Here is a 16495-nt window from a genome sequence, read left to right on the forward strand (position 1 = left end):
AGATTTTCTCCCCCATGTTTAGTGTTCGGCTAATGAATGAGTTTACTAATATGCCAGTACCTCCAAAACCCAGACAAGGTGAGTGGAAACAAGGGCTTCTTATACCATTACCTATGGGGAACTATGAAGTCAGATGACTGAGACTGAGAAATTCAGTCTTGCTGGGAAAACAATGTCTTTTTACACGCAGGTTGGTACACCTAAGCTCTTCTTAAGTTTGGGTGGCAGTGGGGGGAATTTTGGTGATCATGCTTTTTGTCATTTCAAGACTTTGTTGGGTTGTGAAAATCTGTGTCCTGTTTCTGTTGCAGCTCTTGGGGATAAAATCGTGAGGGATATCCGCCCCGGAGCTGCCTTTGAACCCACGTATATTTATAGACTCCTGACAGTGATCAAGTCGAGCCTGTCTGAGAAGGTGGGAACTGACGTTCCATAGCGGGCGTGACGCTCGTGCCACACCAGTTGTGTGTTCGCTGCTTGCCCTCTGCTTTCAAGTGTGTGATGAAGCGGGGTTCCGTGGATCTGGGCTTGCTCTGGAAGCAGTTGCTAGGATGGGTTAGAATATGGAATGACAGTCATGGGGGTCAGACAACTCGTGTATCGTTTACTGTGACCACTACTGCTGTGTGTTCGTTCTATAGATTAACTTACTTCCCCCTGTGAAGGTAGGTAGTGTGATAATTGTTTGCTTGTTACATTTGAGGAAAGTGAAGTCACTGTCCAGGGTCCCAGCTAGGAAGTGGTGGAGCCTGGCAGCCAAGCCAGCTCCTTGCCCTCTGAGGGACTGCCCTGCTGCTGCGGGGCTGGGGGCCCTGAGCCACGCCAGCATTCGGGAGGGCTTGCCATTTTCCTCATGCTCCTGCTGCAGCAGCTCCTGGGCCTGTGACTTTCTGACAACCTACAATTTTAATCATACACTGTACTGCTGAAGGCATGGGGCTCAAGGCCCTGGAGGTCTTGTCCAGGGCCCTGACATGTGGCCTTGAAAGGAAATCGGAGCACCCATAGCACAGTGAACTGGAGCATTTCTTTCCTCCCTGATAGAGTTTGTGATAAGTCAAGATGAGCAATGAAATGATGGTCAGGGAAATGCTTTAGGAAACAGTGCAGGAAATTCTGTTAAGACTGAGTGAAATAATATTGTTTGAAACCCTGTGGTTTGTAACAAGAGTAGATACTCCGGGCAGTCCAGCAGGATACTACCAGGGGCTCTTCTGTGCTCTCAGTGGAGCCTTGAATGTTAAGTTCGGAATTTAGGGATGTTTCTGTGTTGGAAATGTACACATGGAGTCAGTGTGCCCTCTGCTCTCAAGGAGCTCATCCTCCGGTAAGGGAGTTAGATCGATAATTTAAGAAAATAGGCAAGACAAGCTCTGAGGTAGATGCGTGTCCAGATGCTTTAAAAGCCATAGGATGCCAGGGGGGCAGAGGTAAAGCCGGGGGCTTCCCGTCGCTGAGCAGCGCTGCCATCCTGTGGCTGTTACATCACTGTTGGCTTGTTGGGGTCCCTGTGAGACCCCAACCTCAGGGTTGGTGCTTAGCTGGAAGATCTCACAGGACTCTGGAGCTGGTCCTTCAGTGGGTTCAGCAGAGCCTGAGGACTCGGGCAGTGTCTGCAGGAACTCCTGAGAGTCCCATTCGGGTGTAGCCACACAGTCCTCACTCAGGTCCTCCCACGCCACACTGGGACAGCGTGTGGGGTGTGGTCCACCCTGGACGCCCCTTGGAGTCTCAGTGTTCAGGGATTGTGTTAGGGGCCAGTCACATAGGCACTGGCTGCCTCGCACAGACCGAAATTCCAGGCTCCCAGAAGGAAAGCCAGCACTCAGGAGAAACCACGCTGTGCACGATTTGGGCACGTTCCCTTCCTAGTTCCTGGAATGGTGGGAGCCCTCCCGAAACCCAAGTTCCCAGATGCCAGCTGAGGCCCAGCCCAGCGAGCAGCCCTTTCCCAGCACTGTTAGCTCTCCTCTGTGTCTTGGGCTGTGCCAGCCTCTGCCGTTTCCCACAGACACACACCAGAAGCCCCCGTCCACAGCTCCAGTTACATGAGAGTAAGCAGATCTGCTCAGAGACCGCAAGCAGAAGAGCTTGCAGATCCCTGAAACACGCACATGGTTATGCACCAAAGAGTGAAGTGTGAAGCGATCATGATAAATTACATGATCAGATGAAACCATGTGAGATGATACCTCATCTCATGTCTCTGTATGATGGTCTTGTGTGATTCATCTACCACTGATATACTGATGTGTGAAACAGGCAGCTGAGTCTTTAAATGAGTAGTTTTTCACATATAATATCTTTTCTACCTTGGTTGCCCATTGTCAAAAATGGAAGGAGACATACAGGGGCTGTTAATTTTACAGCTTACAGTTACAGTGTGCATGGTGACCCCTGGGGTTGTACAGTGGGGTGGCCTAGACATTGAGTTCATGTTTTTATTTCATTTTAATAAAAAAGAAACTTTTAAAATAACTTATCATGAAGGTAGTATCTATTTATTTTAGGAAATTTCAGAAATAGAGAAAAGCAAAAATGAAAAAAACAAAACACCCTTTTTATTGCTTAGAGATAAATGTTTAATCTCCCTCCCTCTCCTCTTCTTCACCATCTTAATTGTCAAGAAAAAAATCCATATGGTTTTGGGGAAACTCTTTATGTTAAATCTTATTGAACATTCAGGAGAAGGCTAGTTTGTATATGCAGATAATATACTCTGTGCAGGCCTTGGAGAGTAATCTGTTAAAATTAACATGATCCTATTTGACCTTCTCAGGGTCGACAAGAAGATGCCGAAGAGTACTTAGGCTTCATTCTAAATGGACTCCATGAGGAAATGCTGAACCTAAAGAAGCTTCTCTCACCAAATAATGATAGTAGGTTTCAGTGTGTTTACTACAGAAGTGTGTAGAACATTTTTTTAAGAATCTTTCTTAAACAGATGCTATATGTAATCTTCATATAATAAGTTGCCTTCCCCACAACAGTCACCCACCTTCAAGAATCACTTGTCTGCTCATTAAGGAAGGTGACTAATTACTTTTACATTGCTTATTATGTACCACTGAGAATCTTGTATTTTGTATATTCAAGAATTTGTCCAGAACCTTTGCTTTTTCCCCTACAACTTGTAATTGAGAAAATGATTAAGCATGGAGAAAAGCTGAAAGAATAGTTTGGTGATCACCTGTATGACTGGTGGAGTCTGCAGTGGTTACCACACTGTCCTTACTAATCTGTGTCTATCCCCATTGCCCCACCAGAGGAGTTTTTCCCCTGAAAGTGATTCAAAATCAAGTTACAGATGGTGGTTTAGTTCACTTTTGATAAAGCACGCATCCCCTGAGGTAGGGGTGACTTTCCTGGTACCCTGAGTCCCCTCGCAAGTGAAGGAGCCTGACTGCGATAACGCGGCAGAGTGTGCTTCCCCATCCACGTGCGTGCCCCGGGTGTCCCCTGGTGTCATCCATCCCTGGCCAGACCAGCAGCACACGGGGGCATCATACCATTGCATTTGTCCCCAGTGTACCACCCTGAGTTCACTCTGACGCTGCAGTTGACAGATCTGTGTAGGTGGCTCATGTAAAACCTTCTTTTATTTTTGTTCTTTGTGTAAATGTGTATAGTAGCCTAAGCAGATGGTCTGCTTTTCAGAACTTACTATTTCCAATGGACCCAAAAGCCACTCAGTGAATGAAGATGAGCAGGAAGAACCAGGAGAAGGAAGTGAGGACGAATGGGAGCAAGTGGGTCCCCGAAACAAGACCTCAGTCACTCGCCAGGCGGACTTTGTTCAGACCCCCATCACTGGCATTTTTGGTGGACACATCAGGTTTTACGCTTTTCTTTTTCAAAAGTACTTATTTATTTGGCTGAGCTGGGTCTTATTTGTGGCATGTAGGAACTTCCATCTTTAGTAGCAGCATGTGGGATCTAGTCCCTGACCAAGGACCAAACCCAGGCTCCCCGCATTGGGAGTGTGGAGTTTTAGCCACTGGACCGCTGCAGAAATCCCGGTTTTATGCTTTTTCTGGAATAATTTAGCGTTTGCATTTTTTTAGGGTTCTGCCATTTTGCTGGAGGGGGTGGTGTAAGATTTGTCCTAAGAAACTTTGGACAGGATGCTTTGCCTCTGCACTGTGTGCCTGCTCTGTTCTTGGGCCTCCTGACACCTTGCTGGCCCCACAGGACCCATGGTGGCACTCCTGCGGAAGGCACTACCCCACCGGTCTGCCAGTGGCTCCTGGCCCCCAGCCCCCTCAACCCTGAACACACTTGACATTCCCTCTGTTAGCTGCTCACAGCCTGGAAGGAAGAGAAAGACAAGTTAATGGAAATACATGTTTTGTTAAGACATTCATGTATCTGATTGGAGGGGTTTTAGGCCCTGGAGCCAGCTGAGCTGGTAAGTTGAGGGAGAAGCTTTTTACATTGAGGAAGACGGGTGGCACCTCCTTGCCACAGCGCCCTCAGGCCAGCTGCCCTTTGCTCATTCACGAAGTCCTAGAAGGAAAGTTTTTGCTTATTCAGTTATGTTGGAGCTGTTCAGTACCACGTGATGTGGAGTTCAGTAGAACTTGCGCTGACTCCAAGGATCTCCTTGCTCCTCCAGAGTCCTCAGGGACCTCATTACAGTTCAGTCGTCTTCTGAAGGCCCTAGCTTCGCCTTCAGGAGTGTGTGTGTGTGTTTTTTTTTTTTTTAAAGTGAGGCTCTTAGCTTTCCGTTGTCCTAAATCAAGAAGTAATGCCCTTATCAAGGCATTGGGGAAGTTCGGTCCCTCTGCTAAAACAGCTTAGGTCGAGTGCCTTTTAGCAGGCTGATGAGAACCTCATCAGCTGATGATCAGGCCTCCCGGACTGGTCTCTCGACCTTGAACGTGTGGTTCCTGTGCCCTCACTGTGGACTGGACTCTGCAGGCCCCTTCCTATTTTGGAGTCTGTTGTGTCAGTCTCCAACTGAAAGGTTTTCTCCTAAAATCCACCCCCTTCTGGGAGCTTTTCAGTTTCCCAAGGAGACCAACACCTTTCTCCACCTTTCCCACCCTCTTGATAGAGTCCAGGCCTGTTACGCTTTGGGACCAAGGGAACAGCCGCTGCTCTCCGGGCTGCCTCCTCACGGGGGCCTGGAGGTGCTGCCGTGCTGTGTGTCGGGGAAGCAGCGAGAGAGAAGAAAACCGTGGCAGGAAGCTGCTGACTTGCCCTTCACAGCAGTTCCTCATGAAGTCTAACCACCGTCCACCCCTTAATTTCTGTGTAAACTAGGGAACTTGTGCTGCAGAGTCAGAGTTCCGTGTTGAGCTCCTTGCTGAGGCTCGATGAGACATGGGCCCAGCACACATTTTTACTCAAAAAAACTTAGACAAAGGAAAATGAAATGGAAAACCAGCTAAGGAAGCAAGGCTGAGCTGTGGCCGCCTCCCTGTCACACACATCTTGCTCTCCTTCCTTTGTGGAGTCATTTTCAGGGGCGAATGCTACCCAAGACATTCTGTGTACCTTGGAGTTCACTCTTATTAAAACAGCCTGCAGGGACTTGCCTGCTGGTGCAGAGGATAAGAATCCGCCTGCCAATGCAGGGGACACCAGTTCAGTCCATAATCTGGGAAGATTCCACATGTCCCAGAGCAACTAAGTCCGAGCGCCACGCCTCTGAGCCTACGCTCTAGAGCCCGTGCTCAGCAAAGAAGAGTAGCCCCTGCTTGCTACAACTAGAGAAAGCCCGCGCAGAGCAGCAAAGACCCAGCACAGCCAAACATAATAAAAATTTAAAAATCAATCAATCAATCAATAAAACAGCCTGTGAGACTTTGAGAGGATACAAAAAGAGCCAGCGTTTTGACTGTGGCAAGATCGTCACCTTTGCTAACTGGTGCATTAAATAAAGTGGAGAAGGCCTTTGGAAGCCTTCCAAATTTCCACCTGGTGGATTGAGTTGCTAGAAATTCTTTCGAGGTGGTATTGAGCAGAGTTATATTAAAATTCAGCATAGTTTTGGCATTTCTGTCCTCTCCTGTCACCTGACAGAGATGCTGGAAAATCTTGCTTGTGGCACCATAATCTCGTTTGTTTTTCCTGTCCTGCTGCATAACCTTGGGGAGCAGGAAGGCGGGCTCTTAGGTGCGCTATGCTCTCCACCCCCAGGTCTGTGGTTTACCAGCAGAGTTCAAAAGAGTCTGCCACCCTGCAGCCGTTCTTCACCCTGCAGCTGGACATCCAGTCCGACAAGATACGCACCGTGCAGGACGCGCTGGAGAGCCTGGTGGCCAGAGAGTCTGTCCAGGGTTACACCACCAAAACCAGACAAGAGGTGTGATCGCTGTCTGTCTGGGACATTTGTCCTGGGGCTCTCCGTGGGGCGATGGGGGGAGCACGGATCTGGAATGAGGAAAAGTGGGTTTCAACTCTGCTTCTCAGATCAGTTGTTTAACATGTTTTGGACTGAAAGCTTCTACGTGTGAGAATGAAATGGCTGAAACATCATGGTCTCTGGTGCTGACTGTGGAACTGTGGTCAGGTTTTTATTCATTCACCATTTGTATAGTGTGTGAGACACTCGACTCTAGATGCTCCATGGGAATGTAGAGATGGCAGGGCCATTTCCACCCTTGGGATCTCTGTCTGAATGGAAGGACAGGCGAGAAGGCATCTGGAAACCAAAAAAAGCCGGGGCGGTGGCCACTAGGCTTGCTTCCCCAAAGCCTGACCCCCGTCATACACCTTCAGCCAGACAGGCGGGCACTTCTCCGGAGGTTTGCTGGGTGTTTTTTCTGTGCTGCTGTCTTTTGGATTGTGACTTGAACAAGTAATTTCTACCGAAACTATTCTCCATAGAAACATAGGAAGCATCAACACGTTTGAAATTACAGAGAACAGTACATAAAGAGGTTAAATTTGCTTCTGAAGATCCATTTTAATAAGAAGCAGCATTCAGTAGACTTTTGAAAGTGCTTAAGGGGCATTTCCGGAGAAGGCAATGGCAACCCACTCCAGTACTCTTGCCTGGAAAATCCCATGGACGGAGGAGCCTGGTAGGCTGCAGTCCATGGGGTCGCTAGGAGTCGGACACGACTGAGCGACTTCACTTTCACTTTTCACTTTCATGCATTGGAGAAGGAAATGGCAACCCACTCCAGTATTCTTGCCTGGAGAATCCCAGGGATGGGGGAGCCTGGTGGACTGCCGTCTATAGGGTCGCACAGAGTCGGACATGACTGAAGCGACTTAGCAACAGCAAGGGGCATTTCAAATGGATAAAACTGGAACTGTTATAAAACCAGTGGTTAGACCAAACAGCTTTAAGGTCATTTAAAGCATCTAATGCAAGAAACACATTGTGCTCAGCTTTCTCTGTATTTTGAGAATTACTAAAAAATGAGTCAATACGTATGTAATTTAAGGTATTACTAAGTTAGCCTTTGGATTTTTATGCCAGTTTAATGCCCTAGGACAAAAGTCCTTAACTTGGCCTAGGGCCCCGAGCTGCGTCTGTAGGGTTGTCAGCATGTACTGAAGGAGGTTGGTGGCGCTCAGAAAGAGCCCACTGGATTCTCTAAAGATGTGTGCCTCAGGAAGGTGTGAGATGCGCCGCCCCGGAACGCTGAGTCCTGGTGTGGGCGGTGGCCCCAGGTCTGCCTCTCGAAGTGAGACGGCGTGTCTGCTGTGCTCTGTCTCAGGTGGAGATCAGTCGGAGAGTGACTCTGGAAAAGCTCCCTCCTGTGCTCGTGCTGCACCTCAAACGGTTTGTCTATGAGAAGACCGGTGGCTGTCAGAAGCTCATCAAAAATATCGAATATCCTGTGGACTTGGAAATTAGTAAAGGTAACAGCTGTGTAAGGCAGAAGTGTTAATGGTGACGCTCTGGTGATGCTGGAAACTAGCCAGCTTCTTGAAGCTTAAGCTTTTCCATCCCCTGTCAGGATTCAGAAGGGCTCGCTCCTGATTTTTTTTGTTTTACATTTCTTGACTCCTTAATAGAGTTTTAGGTTAAAATTCTCACAAAAATGGCTTTTTAAAGACAAAGTAAAAAAATGAATAAACCATATGAACATATTACTAGGTGAGAAAAATACTAAAATATATAAAAACTTTATGGATCAGTGGTAATAAATACTTCTCCTTACACCGAATATTAGTAACTGTGGGAGCAGCCTGCTTAATTGGGCTTTCTAGAGGATGGGGAACGTTGCCCTCTGGCACCAGTGGCCCTGCTCAGAGCTGCGGCCCAGCCCCAGGTCTCCGCCAGGTCACTGGGGCTCCAGCTTGGGCACTTGGTGGTCCAAGCACCCCATTGTCCTGCTAAGAGTGAGCTTGAAGGAAAACTTCCCTAGAAAACTTCAGAATTTAAGAGAGATGTTATGTGTGAAACTGCAGTTCCCTCAGGAGCATAACAAACTAGAGGTGATGCTCAGAGTGTCCAGGTGCCTGGAGACAGAGGACATGGGTGCAGTCCAGGGTGGGCTCCTGGAGGACCGGGCCTGCCGTCCTCCTCCCCTGCCTCCCCACACCACCCGGCCCTGCAACCTGCCAGGCAGCAGGACCTGCGGGCAGCGGGCCTCATGCTCCCTCTCGCTCCAGTGGGCTCTGCTCTCAGCCCTGTTCTCAGGAGTGGCCGTCTTCTGCCTGTAGGTGTGCTCCCAGTGCCAGTTCACAGGCTGCTTGAGGACCAGAGAGGGGAAGAAATGTCAACCGAAAATCATCTTACTGTTTGTTCGAGTTTTGTGATCTGGCGCACGTGGATAATGTTTCCCATCTTAGGCTTTCCAGGGCTGCTTTGTTTTTATCTTGCTTTTCCACTTTTTAGAACCTCTGCTTGTAAGGAGTTTCTAGCATGAACTTGAGGCTCACTGCCCATCCCCTGATGGGTGGGTTCTGGTGACGTGATTACTGCCTCTCTGCTCAGTTGTCTGCAGACGAAGGGCTGGAGTGCTGGCGGGTCTCCCTGGTCCACAGGGTGGTGACTTGAATGGAGGCCGCCATCTGCCCCCTTTTTCTGAGACCCTGGTATGTCAGCCCTTTTATAGATTGAAATTGTTGATATTTTGTTTTTCAGAACTGCTCTCTCCAGGGGTTAAAAATAAGAACTTTAAATGCCACAGAACCTATAGGCTGTTTGCAGGTAAGTAAACTTTGTACGACATGATACTTCCCTATTAAAGCGATTAAAAGGTTTTATACACAGGCACAATTTTATATTGTTATAATACCGTTTAATGTAGAGAAAAATTGTTGGTATCCCTGTGGGCTTTATTAGTCTGTAAATCATTTGAAAATGTGTGTTTTACCTAAAATTTGGTGTGTTTGCAATTTGACAGAATGTCTTCCTGGCTCGCTCTAAAGCTCAATCCAGTGTACGGCCTCATTTCACATGATGTTTCTGTCTTGGAGCCAGAGGAGTGAGGTTGTCAGGCTGGGAACCCTCCCTACTGGGGATGGGGTGCCCATGGCCAATTGTGTTGGTTTTTTTGGCCATTTTTATTAGACTTTTCTAGCTTCTCTCCCACCCCCCTTTTGTGTTGCCTTCTGTGAGCCTGTTTGTAATGACTGTTATTTATTGGCCCTCACCAGTTCATTGACCTTTCCACCAGATACTTCTTATGTAGAACCCCATTTAGTCCTTAACAGTTTCCTGAGAGGAACGCAGTGCTGTCCCCATTTTGTAGAAGAACACACTGAAGCTGTGGAGGAGCACTCACTGCTCCGTGCCCTTTCGTGGCAGAGTAGAGCTTCGCACTCTTGCCCTGGGTCCGCCCCCAGTGCTCGGAATGTGGGTGTGGGCGGTGGGTGGTTCAGGGGCCCTGTGAGAACATGTTGGGCCCAGTCAGCCTTTTCTTCCCAGTGGGTCCTGCTCCCTCTGACTTGTTCTTCTCCCCAAGGTGGCTCATCACAGCCTGGCCCCAGCCTGCTGGGAGCTGGTGGGCACTGCCTTCCCCCGGCCTGCTGTGGGCTGGACGCTTGGCCTCTCTGCGGCCTGCCTGTGAGACCAGAGGCCCCCAGGGTGCAGCTTGGCCTCTGAGGTTTGTCACTGAGGTCCCAGGGCATGAACATGTTTCTCTAAGTCCCCCTGTAGCTCTCCCTTGGAGTCCTTGCAGAGTGGGTGATGTCACAGGCAGGATTAGGAGGTCTCGTCTCTTGGTCAAGGGGACCATGGTGAGAGCATGGACTCCACCTGCCTGCACCCCTGAGTCCCCATCGTGAGCCTTCTGACCTCAGAAGTAAGGTCACTGGATGGGTTGCAATTCTCTGTACAATGTGAGTAAAGAGGTACTTATTTAAAGATGGTTTTGACTGTGGGACAAAGAAAACGAGTTAGTACAGTGCATAAGCTTTTGAAAATCTCTGGTTCTCGGCTCTGCTTCTATGACAGTGAGCTTGCTGGGTATCCATGATACGTCACCACGTTAGCTATGGGGTTACTGTTTAAGAAGTCCGAATACAGGTAGAGGCTTCTCTTCTGAATATTTAGAATGAAGTGTCTCAAAGGAAATGCAAATCAGTTAAATCCACAGGTCCTTTCAGTCCCAGTGACCTGGTCACTAAAAAAAAAAAGGCCCATAACTCTTTCCCAAGTCAGGTAGGCCTTAGAAGTAAAGTGTGGCAACCTCTCCATTGGGAGCCTGCAGGACAGGATGAAGCCGCCTCCTGGTGTTGGTCCCTTGGCTGGTTTCCCACCTGATGGCCCTACAGTCTTGCTCTCCTTGTGTGACCAGTCACGTTCGTCACTGGTGGGCCAGTGCCCCGTGCCCTCTGAGCCCCAGCAGAGCCCAGCTCTGACCAGCCCAGGTCCCTGGCTCAGGGTGGGTTCGGGTCTCCTTATGAGGGGAGAGTGCACTGACATTCAGGTGTATTTATTGCTGAATCTCATGCCAGATTGTGCCTCTCTGCCTGAGAGACTGTCCTTCATGCCGCTCACGGTAGCACATAGCTCCCCCTGGCCGCACTGCCGTCCCCTTCTCAGAATGTCACCAGAGGCTGCTTCCTTCACGCAGGCTGGGTCTGCTGCTGGGCAGGACATTCCTGGGCCCTCCTTTTCATGGAAGTGGGCAGTGCCTTTCTGAAGAAAAATAGCAGTGGCCAGTGTGCTGTGTCTGCCGGGTGGCTCCACAGGTGCCCACTCAGCCTAGCTAACTGCCCAGGCAACCCTCCTGGGGCAGTGCTGTCCTTGTCATGGGTGACAGTCCTCAGCAAATCTCAGATTCTTGGTTTTTTCACGTAGTATAAGCCTATTTCTAAACCACCAAACAGTCCTAATCTGTCCTATGAAAAAATTCATCTTGTTGTAATGTACTTGGCATTCCTCCTAGTGGGTTCGGCTTTTCCATGTTTCCACGCTGTCCAGGATTCAGACACTCTGCTGAGAACAGTCTGGAGGTGGGGTTGGCTGGATCAGGGCCTGGGGTTTGGGTCTCAGTGTGCGGTCCCCCAGGGCGCCGGGCTGACGGCTCTGCAGACCGTGTCTCCTGTGTGTCCTGCTTCCCAGGGGACCGTCCCCAGGCCCAAGTCTTCACAGGGCTCACAGATGGGACGACCCCATTATAAATTGGCATTCCTTTCATGGTTTGGGAGGTTTGAACATGTTATCACAGTATAGATGTGTGACTCTGTGTTGTAACTTGTTGAGGGTTTGAGTTTAGACGGCCTTGCTGTGTGTGTCATGTTTCTCTGTCCCACCTGGCTTGGTGTGGGGTTTCGTGAGACTGGGGGGTACCGTAGGCACTGCTGTGTGAAGCCGCTCTCACGGCGCCCGGCCCTCTTTTGCAGTGGTCTACCACCACGGCAGCAGCGCCACGGGCGGCCACTACACCACGGACGTCTTCCAGATCGGGCTCAACGGCTGGCTGCGCATCGACGACCAGACGGTCAAGGTGGTCAGCCAGCAGCAGGTGGTGAGGCCCGCCGCCGAGCGCACAGCCTACCTCCTGTACTACCGCCGCGTGGACCTGCTGTAGCCGCGCCCACGCCGCGCGCAGACTCGGCACTCACCGCCTCCCCTCTTCTCTTTAGTGGCTCTTTAGAGAGAAGCTCTTTCTCCCTGTCGCAAAAATGGGCTAGAGTGAAAGGAGACGCCTTGGGTTTTGTGCACAACATAGCTTCTGTTGACTTCTGACTTCCAAATCAAAATCATCTGGTGAAAGACTGTCTCTTGATTCAAGAAAATACATGAGAAACACATTTCTGAAATAATGCTGATTCCTGAGTAAGAAGGGGAACTTGCGTTTGATTCCCGGTCTAATTGCATAGTAGAGTAAGTCCTGCACCAGCAACAACACTTGTAAATTTGTGAAAATGAATTTTATCTTTCCTTAAAAAGGATAAATTTTTTAATCCATCACACTTTCGCCCCTCACCCTTTAGTTTTTGATAAAGGATAAAAATGAGCCAGTTACCAGAGAAGAAATAGTTCTTCAAAAGATAAACACACACAAAAAAAGTTGCTGGTTCCTAACAGGAAAAATACATTTTAATAATTGTGCGATGAGAAGCTGCTTACGTACACATTGCAGATCAAATATCTGGAGTTACGATGCCAGTCACATAGAAGGGTGATTGTAACTTTATTGCCATTAAAAGATTTCAGAACACATTCATGCTTCTGTGTACACATAATGAAAAAGGAGCAAAATAGCGAAGATTGGTATTTCCCTCCGTCTGCTGTCTAATTCTGCTGTCTGCTCTTCTACGATGCCGCGTCTCTAATTGTACACAGTTAGTGATAGCTAGGAGTATACAGTTGTCGCCCATCAATAAAAATCACAAAGTTGGTTTAAAGCTGCATGTGTGGTGTTTCTTTGACAGCGAGTGCCTTTTCCAGTAACTGGAGTTCAAGCAGGCAGGACTGCGCTGCCAGAATTAGAGTAAGCCCTTGGTGCAGCCTGCCATGTTTGCGAATGCCGACCCAGCCCTCAGATGGTCGTTGTTCACTGTTCCCAGAGTTGCTAATGCTAGTGATTTGGATAGGTGGATTTTTTAAGATCTTCAAATAGCAGAAATGGGGGTTGGTGAGTGCTCTCCCCGTTGTGTTGTCCCTGCGTTGCTCAGTTCACAGAGGTGGGGAGTGTGGGTCTTGCCCAAGCATCCCTGTCGTTGCCCGCCACCAAGCCTCCTGACTGCGCCATGGACACCACCTCTGGATGTGGAAAGGAAGCCTTTCGAGATGGAAGAGATGGAGAGACGTCATGCATGTCAGGCATTCCCTGGCCCACGGCGCCATGGTTCTGGAAGGCCCTGCACAGGCCCCTCACAGCAGTGAGCTGGGGTCCCCAGAGATGCGGATTACGTGGTCCAAGCTCTTCCTTTTAGCATCCGCTGCTCATAGCCATGTGTCACTGTGAGCTTACTTTTAGAACTACAATGCTGTTAGAGCACGGGGAGCCGTACCCAGTATTGTGTACAGGACAAGAATGTGTACATGTATGTAACTGAGTCACCATGCTGTACACCGGAAATGCAACACTGTAAATCAGCTGTACTTCAATAAAATATATGCACATTAAAAAACTGTAGCACTAACGTTGTCCCCTGGGCCTGCTTGCTGTGTCGTTGCTCTGCTCCGATTTGCTTAGCTTCTTAATGAGTCGTAATCCGCCTCTCATTAAAATTGTGTGTGATTGTTATGGAACACATGGGGTCCAGAGTAAGTTTGGGGAAAGCAGCCTGCACAGCAGTAGCCCCACCACACGGTAGGAGCCTCTTTCAGAGCCTGGCGCTGTTTGTTCTACGCTGTGATCTGCGAACTGGGGCAGGGCATCCTGTGCGAGCGGCTTGCCTGTCCTGAGGTTTAGCCTCTATAACTGGTGTTGGTTACAGTGTCCCCGTGAGTCAGCAAGCGTCCTGTCCAGAACAAGGCCTCCCAGTTGGGAGGCGCCATTCCCAGGAATCTGAAACGGGCCAGGACAGAACGCTGCTGTTGTTGGTACACTGCCTACTTCCAGATCTTGGCACCCACCCTGTGTATTTCAGTATTTTCTCTCGGATGTCATTCAGGGATCTCTTCATGGTCTTTAAATTGCTAAGTCACCTATTTTGTCAAGCTCAAAGTATGTTGGAAATGACTGAAATACTAGGAAGCTTCCTTCAGAAGATCTTGTCTCTCAGAAGTGGTTGGAGATGAATTCAGTCCAGCGGGCCTTTGGGTATCTTGGTCACCCTGTCCCGTGTGGCGGTGCTGCATTCACTCTTGAGCGCTGCTGTCCCTTCTGGCACGTCAGACTCGTAGATTCTGTGTCTGGCAGCCAGCAAAGGGCTCCTCTGTTATCCTGTATACAAGTGTGTTGTCTGAAAGACCACTCATGGCCCCCTACTCCCTGACAGCTCTGGTCATGTTTATGACAGATACACAACTTTCCAGTTTTCTTGTGCTTACACAGGATCAGCGTGCCCGGCTGCAGACGAGCAAAGCTCAGGAAGGGGCCGACTGTATAGTGAGGAGATGCCAGCCTGGAATTCACAACTTTCTGCCTTTGGTTCCCTGGAGGGACTGATTGACCCTTGGGAAATTGAGATCATTCTAGCAAGTCCAATGCTTTCTAGCCACGTGAACTGTGGGTCTCTCCATGTCCTTGAGATTTTGGACTCAATGTTCAGTATTCTGTGCTGCAGATTTTAGTATATCTTAGAAGTCTCATAGACTTGTTTCCTTGGCTTTAAGGCATTTACATTCGGACCTTGGCCCATGAACCTTGTTGTTGGGGTTGCAAATTGAGTGATTTGACCTGTGTTTGTCACTGGCTTTTAAAGCACTGTGAATGCTAGGCTGACGTTAGAAGCGTTTCACTGGGGGTTTTTTCCTTACTGTTTAAATGAGGTGAACAAGACCCGGAAGTCTTCCAGGAAGAATAAAACTGGGTGTATCTGGTTGGTGTGTTGTGTGCCCAAAGCCAGGAAAGTGCACGTGCCGCTTATCCTGGTGGAAAACGTGTTCCATTCCTCATGGAACAATGGTAGTTCTTCCTTTCTCCTGTTTGTACAGCCACGTTCAGCTGCCTGGCCCCGTGGCTCAGAGCAGCCATCTCTTAAGTTCTCAGGTAGTCAGTCAGTAGTCATGGTCTACTGTGTGTAGTCAGGTAGTCACAAGCAGTAAATTTGTAGTCAGCAGATGCATCATTGTCTGTCTTTCCCTTTGTGGAAATTTCTGGAGATGGCTGTCATAGGCTGCTTGTACTCGACTGGGCCAACTAGTGAGAAAGCCAAGATCACAGGCGGAGTCCGTTGGCTTTGAGTTAACCAAGTGAGCCAGTGACCTTAGTGCTGCCCAGCTCTCAGCTCACCTGCAGGAGTCGGTGCCTTGCCAGTGTGGCTGCTTCAGTCTCATGGTCTGTGACGCTTCCCTTGGGAAGCGCTTCCTGCATCAGGAGAGACCGAAGACTTTTCTGTACTTCTCTGTCTCAGGAAGGAAAGATAATACCTTCGAAGGTAACAAACAACCACAATTTCCTGAGGGTCATTGGCTTCAAAAACATTTTGAGAAAAGTCTTAGTGTTCATAAAAAATCATCCACATCTAGTAAGGCCATGTGTGAACAGCCTTTCTGTACACACGATGCTGTGTTGTTTCTTTCAGTCATAGCAGATTGCCAAGCAGGCATGCTTTTTCCTCATTAAACTTTTGCTCTTGCTTCCTAGCATTTTTTAAAAATCTGTTTTTATTCATCTTTTGAACTGACCGTTGCCATCTTATTTATATACGTTTTGGAGATGAATGTATTTCAAGGTGAATGCTTGACAAATGAGATTTACTTCATAGCTTGACTTCACCCTGTGGTGATGTTTGTTTTATTCAGGGATAAGCAGATGAACCATTGAACAATTGCTTGGTCCCCGAACCACTTTGCTGTACACCTGAGACTGATACAACATTGTAAATCAGCTATACTGCAATATAAAATAAAAATTAAAAACAAACTCTGAGTTTTGGTTTCTTTCTCCTTAAAGGGAACGTACCTAGCTGCTGTGTGATTCAGGAAGTGTTGTTTTGACTCTCGGACTTCACGTGCATCAAGTGATATTGTTCAAGATGTTTTCATCTTTCATGAACTCCGTTTCCTCCTGGATTCCATTTCTGTGTCTGCTTTAATCTGACATATGTTGAATGTATTCACTGTTGGTTTCCTAGCAAGTCAGTACGAGGGTAGCTTTGTTTATTCTGTGGCATCAAAGCACTCAGGCCTGAGTGTGTTTGAAGCACTCCTGGAGCCCTTCCTGGGAAACCCCGTGGCCGTGTCAGCACAGTTGGAAATCAGGTGGACCTCGGCCCCGAGGTGTGTCTTGTCCTGTTTTGAAATCGTAGCTGGCTTCTGTTTCTTTAGATACCTTAACGAATGCAGAGTGTTTCTGGTTTCAGCTGTCAGGCCCTCCTTGAGGCTTCACCGAGCTCAGGGTGGCTCTGGGACTCTGGGGTGGGGTCAGGTGAGCCTGACCTTGAGCTCTCACCTGTCCTCCAAAGAAAGTCAACCTCCTCACAGATTTGCTGAGCATTGGAGATTCTGTACGTGACTGAA

At 48.6% G+C, this 16495-nt stretch overlaps 1 protein-coding gene across 1 annotated transcript in view; it reads left to right on the top strand.

Moving 5' to 3' along the window:
* The window catches only part of USP10 (ubiquitin specific peptidase 10), a 66965-nt gene extending 51063 nt beyond the window's left edge, over nucleotides 1-15902 (top strand). Inside the window, exons 9-16 of the mRNA XM_010850867.1 lie at nucleotides 23-78; nucleotides 312-415; nucleotides 2780-2879; nucleotides 3658-3835; nucleotides 6145-6310; nucleotides 7677-7821; nucleotides 9053-9118; nucleotides 11761-15902. Of these exons, the coding sequence (XP_010849169.1) occupies nucleotides 23-78; nucleotides 312-415; nucleotides 2780-2879; nucleotides 3658-3835; nucleotides 6145-6310; nucleotides 7677-7821; nucleotides 9053-9118; nucleotides 11761-11948 (1003 nt within the window). The 3' untranslated portion in view covers nucleotides 11949-15902. The remainder of the gene's footprint in view (nucleotides 1-22; nucleotides 79-311; nucleotides 416-2779; nucleotides 2880-3657; nucleotides 3836-6144; nucleotides 6311-7676; nucleotides 7822-9052; nucleotides 9119-11760) is intronic.
* Nucleotides 15903-16495: the final 593 nt, after the last annotated feature.

The sequence above is a fragment of the Bison bison genome, unplaced genomic scaffold (assembly GCF_000754665.1).
Source record: "Bison bison bison isolate TAMUID 2011002044 unplaced genomic scaffold, Bison_UMD1.0 scf7180017864295, whole genome shotgun sequence".
Taxonomy (NCBI): domain Eukaryota; kingdom Metazoa; phylum Chordata; class Mammalia; order Artiodactyla; family Bovidae; genus Bison; species Bison bison.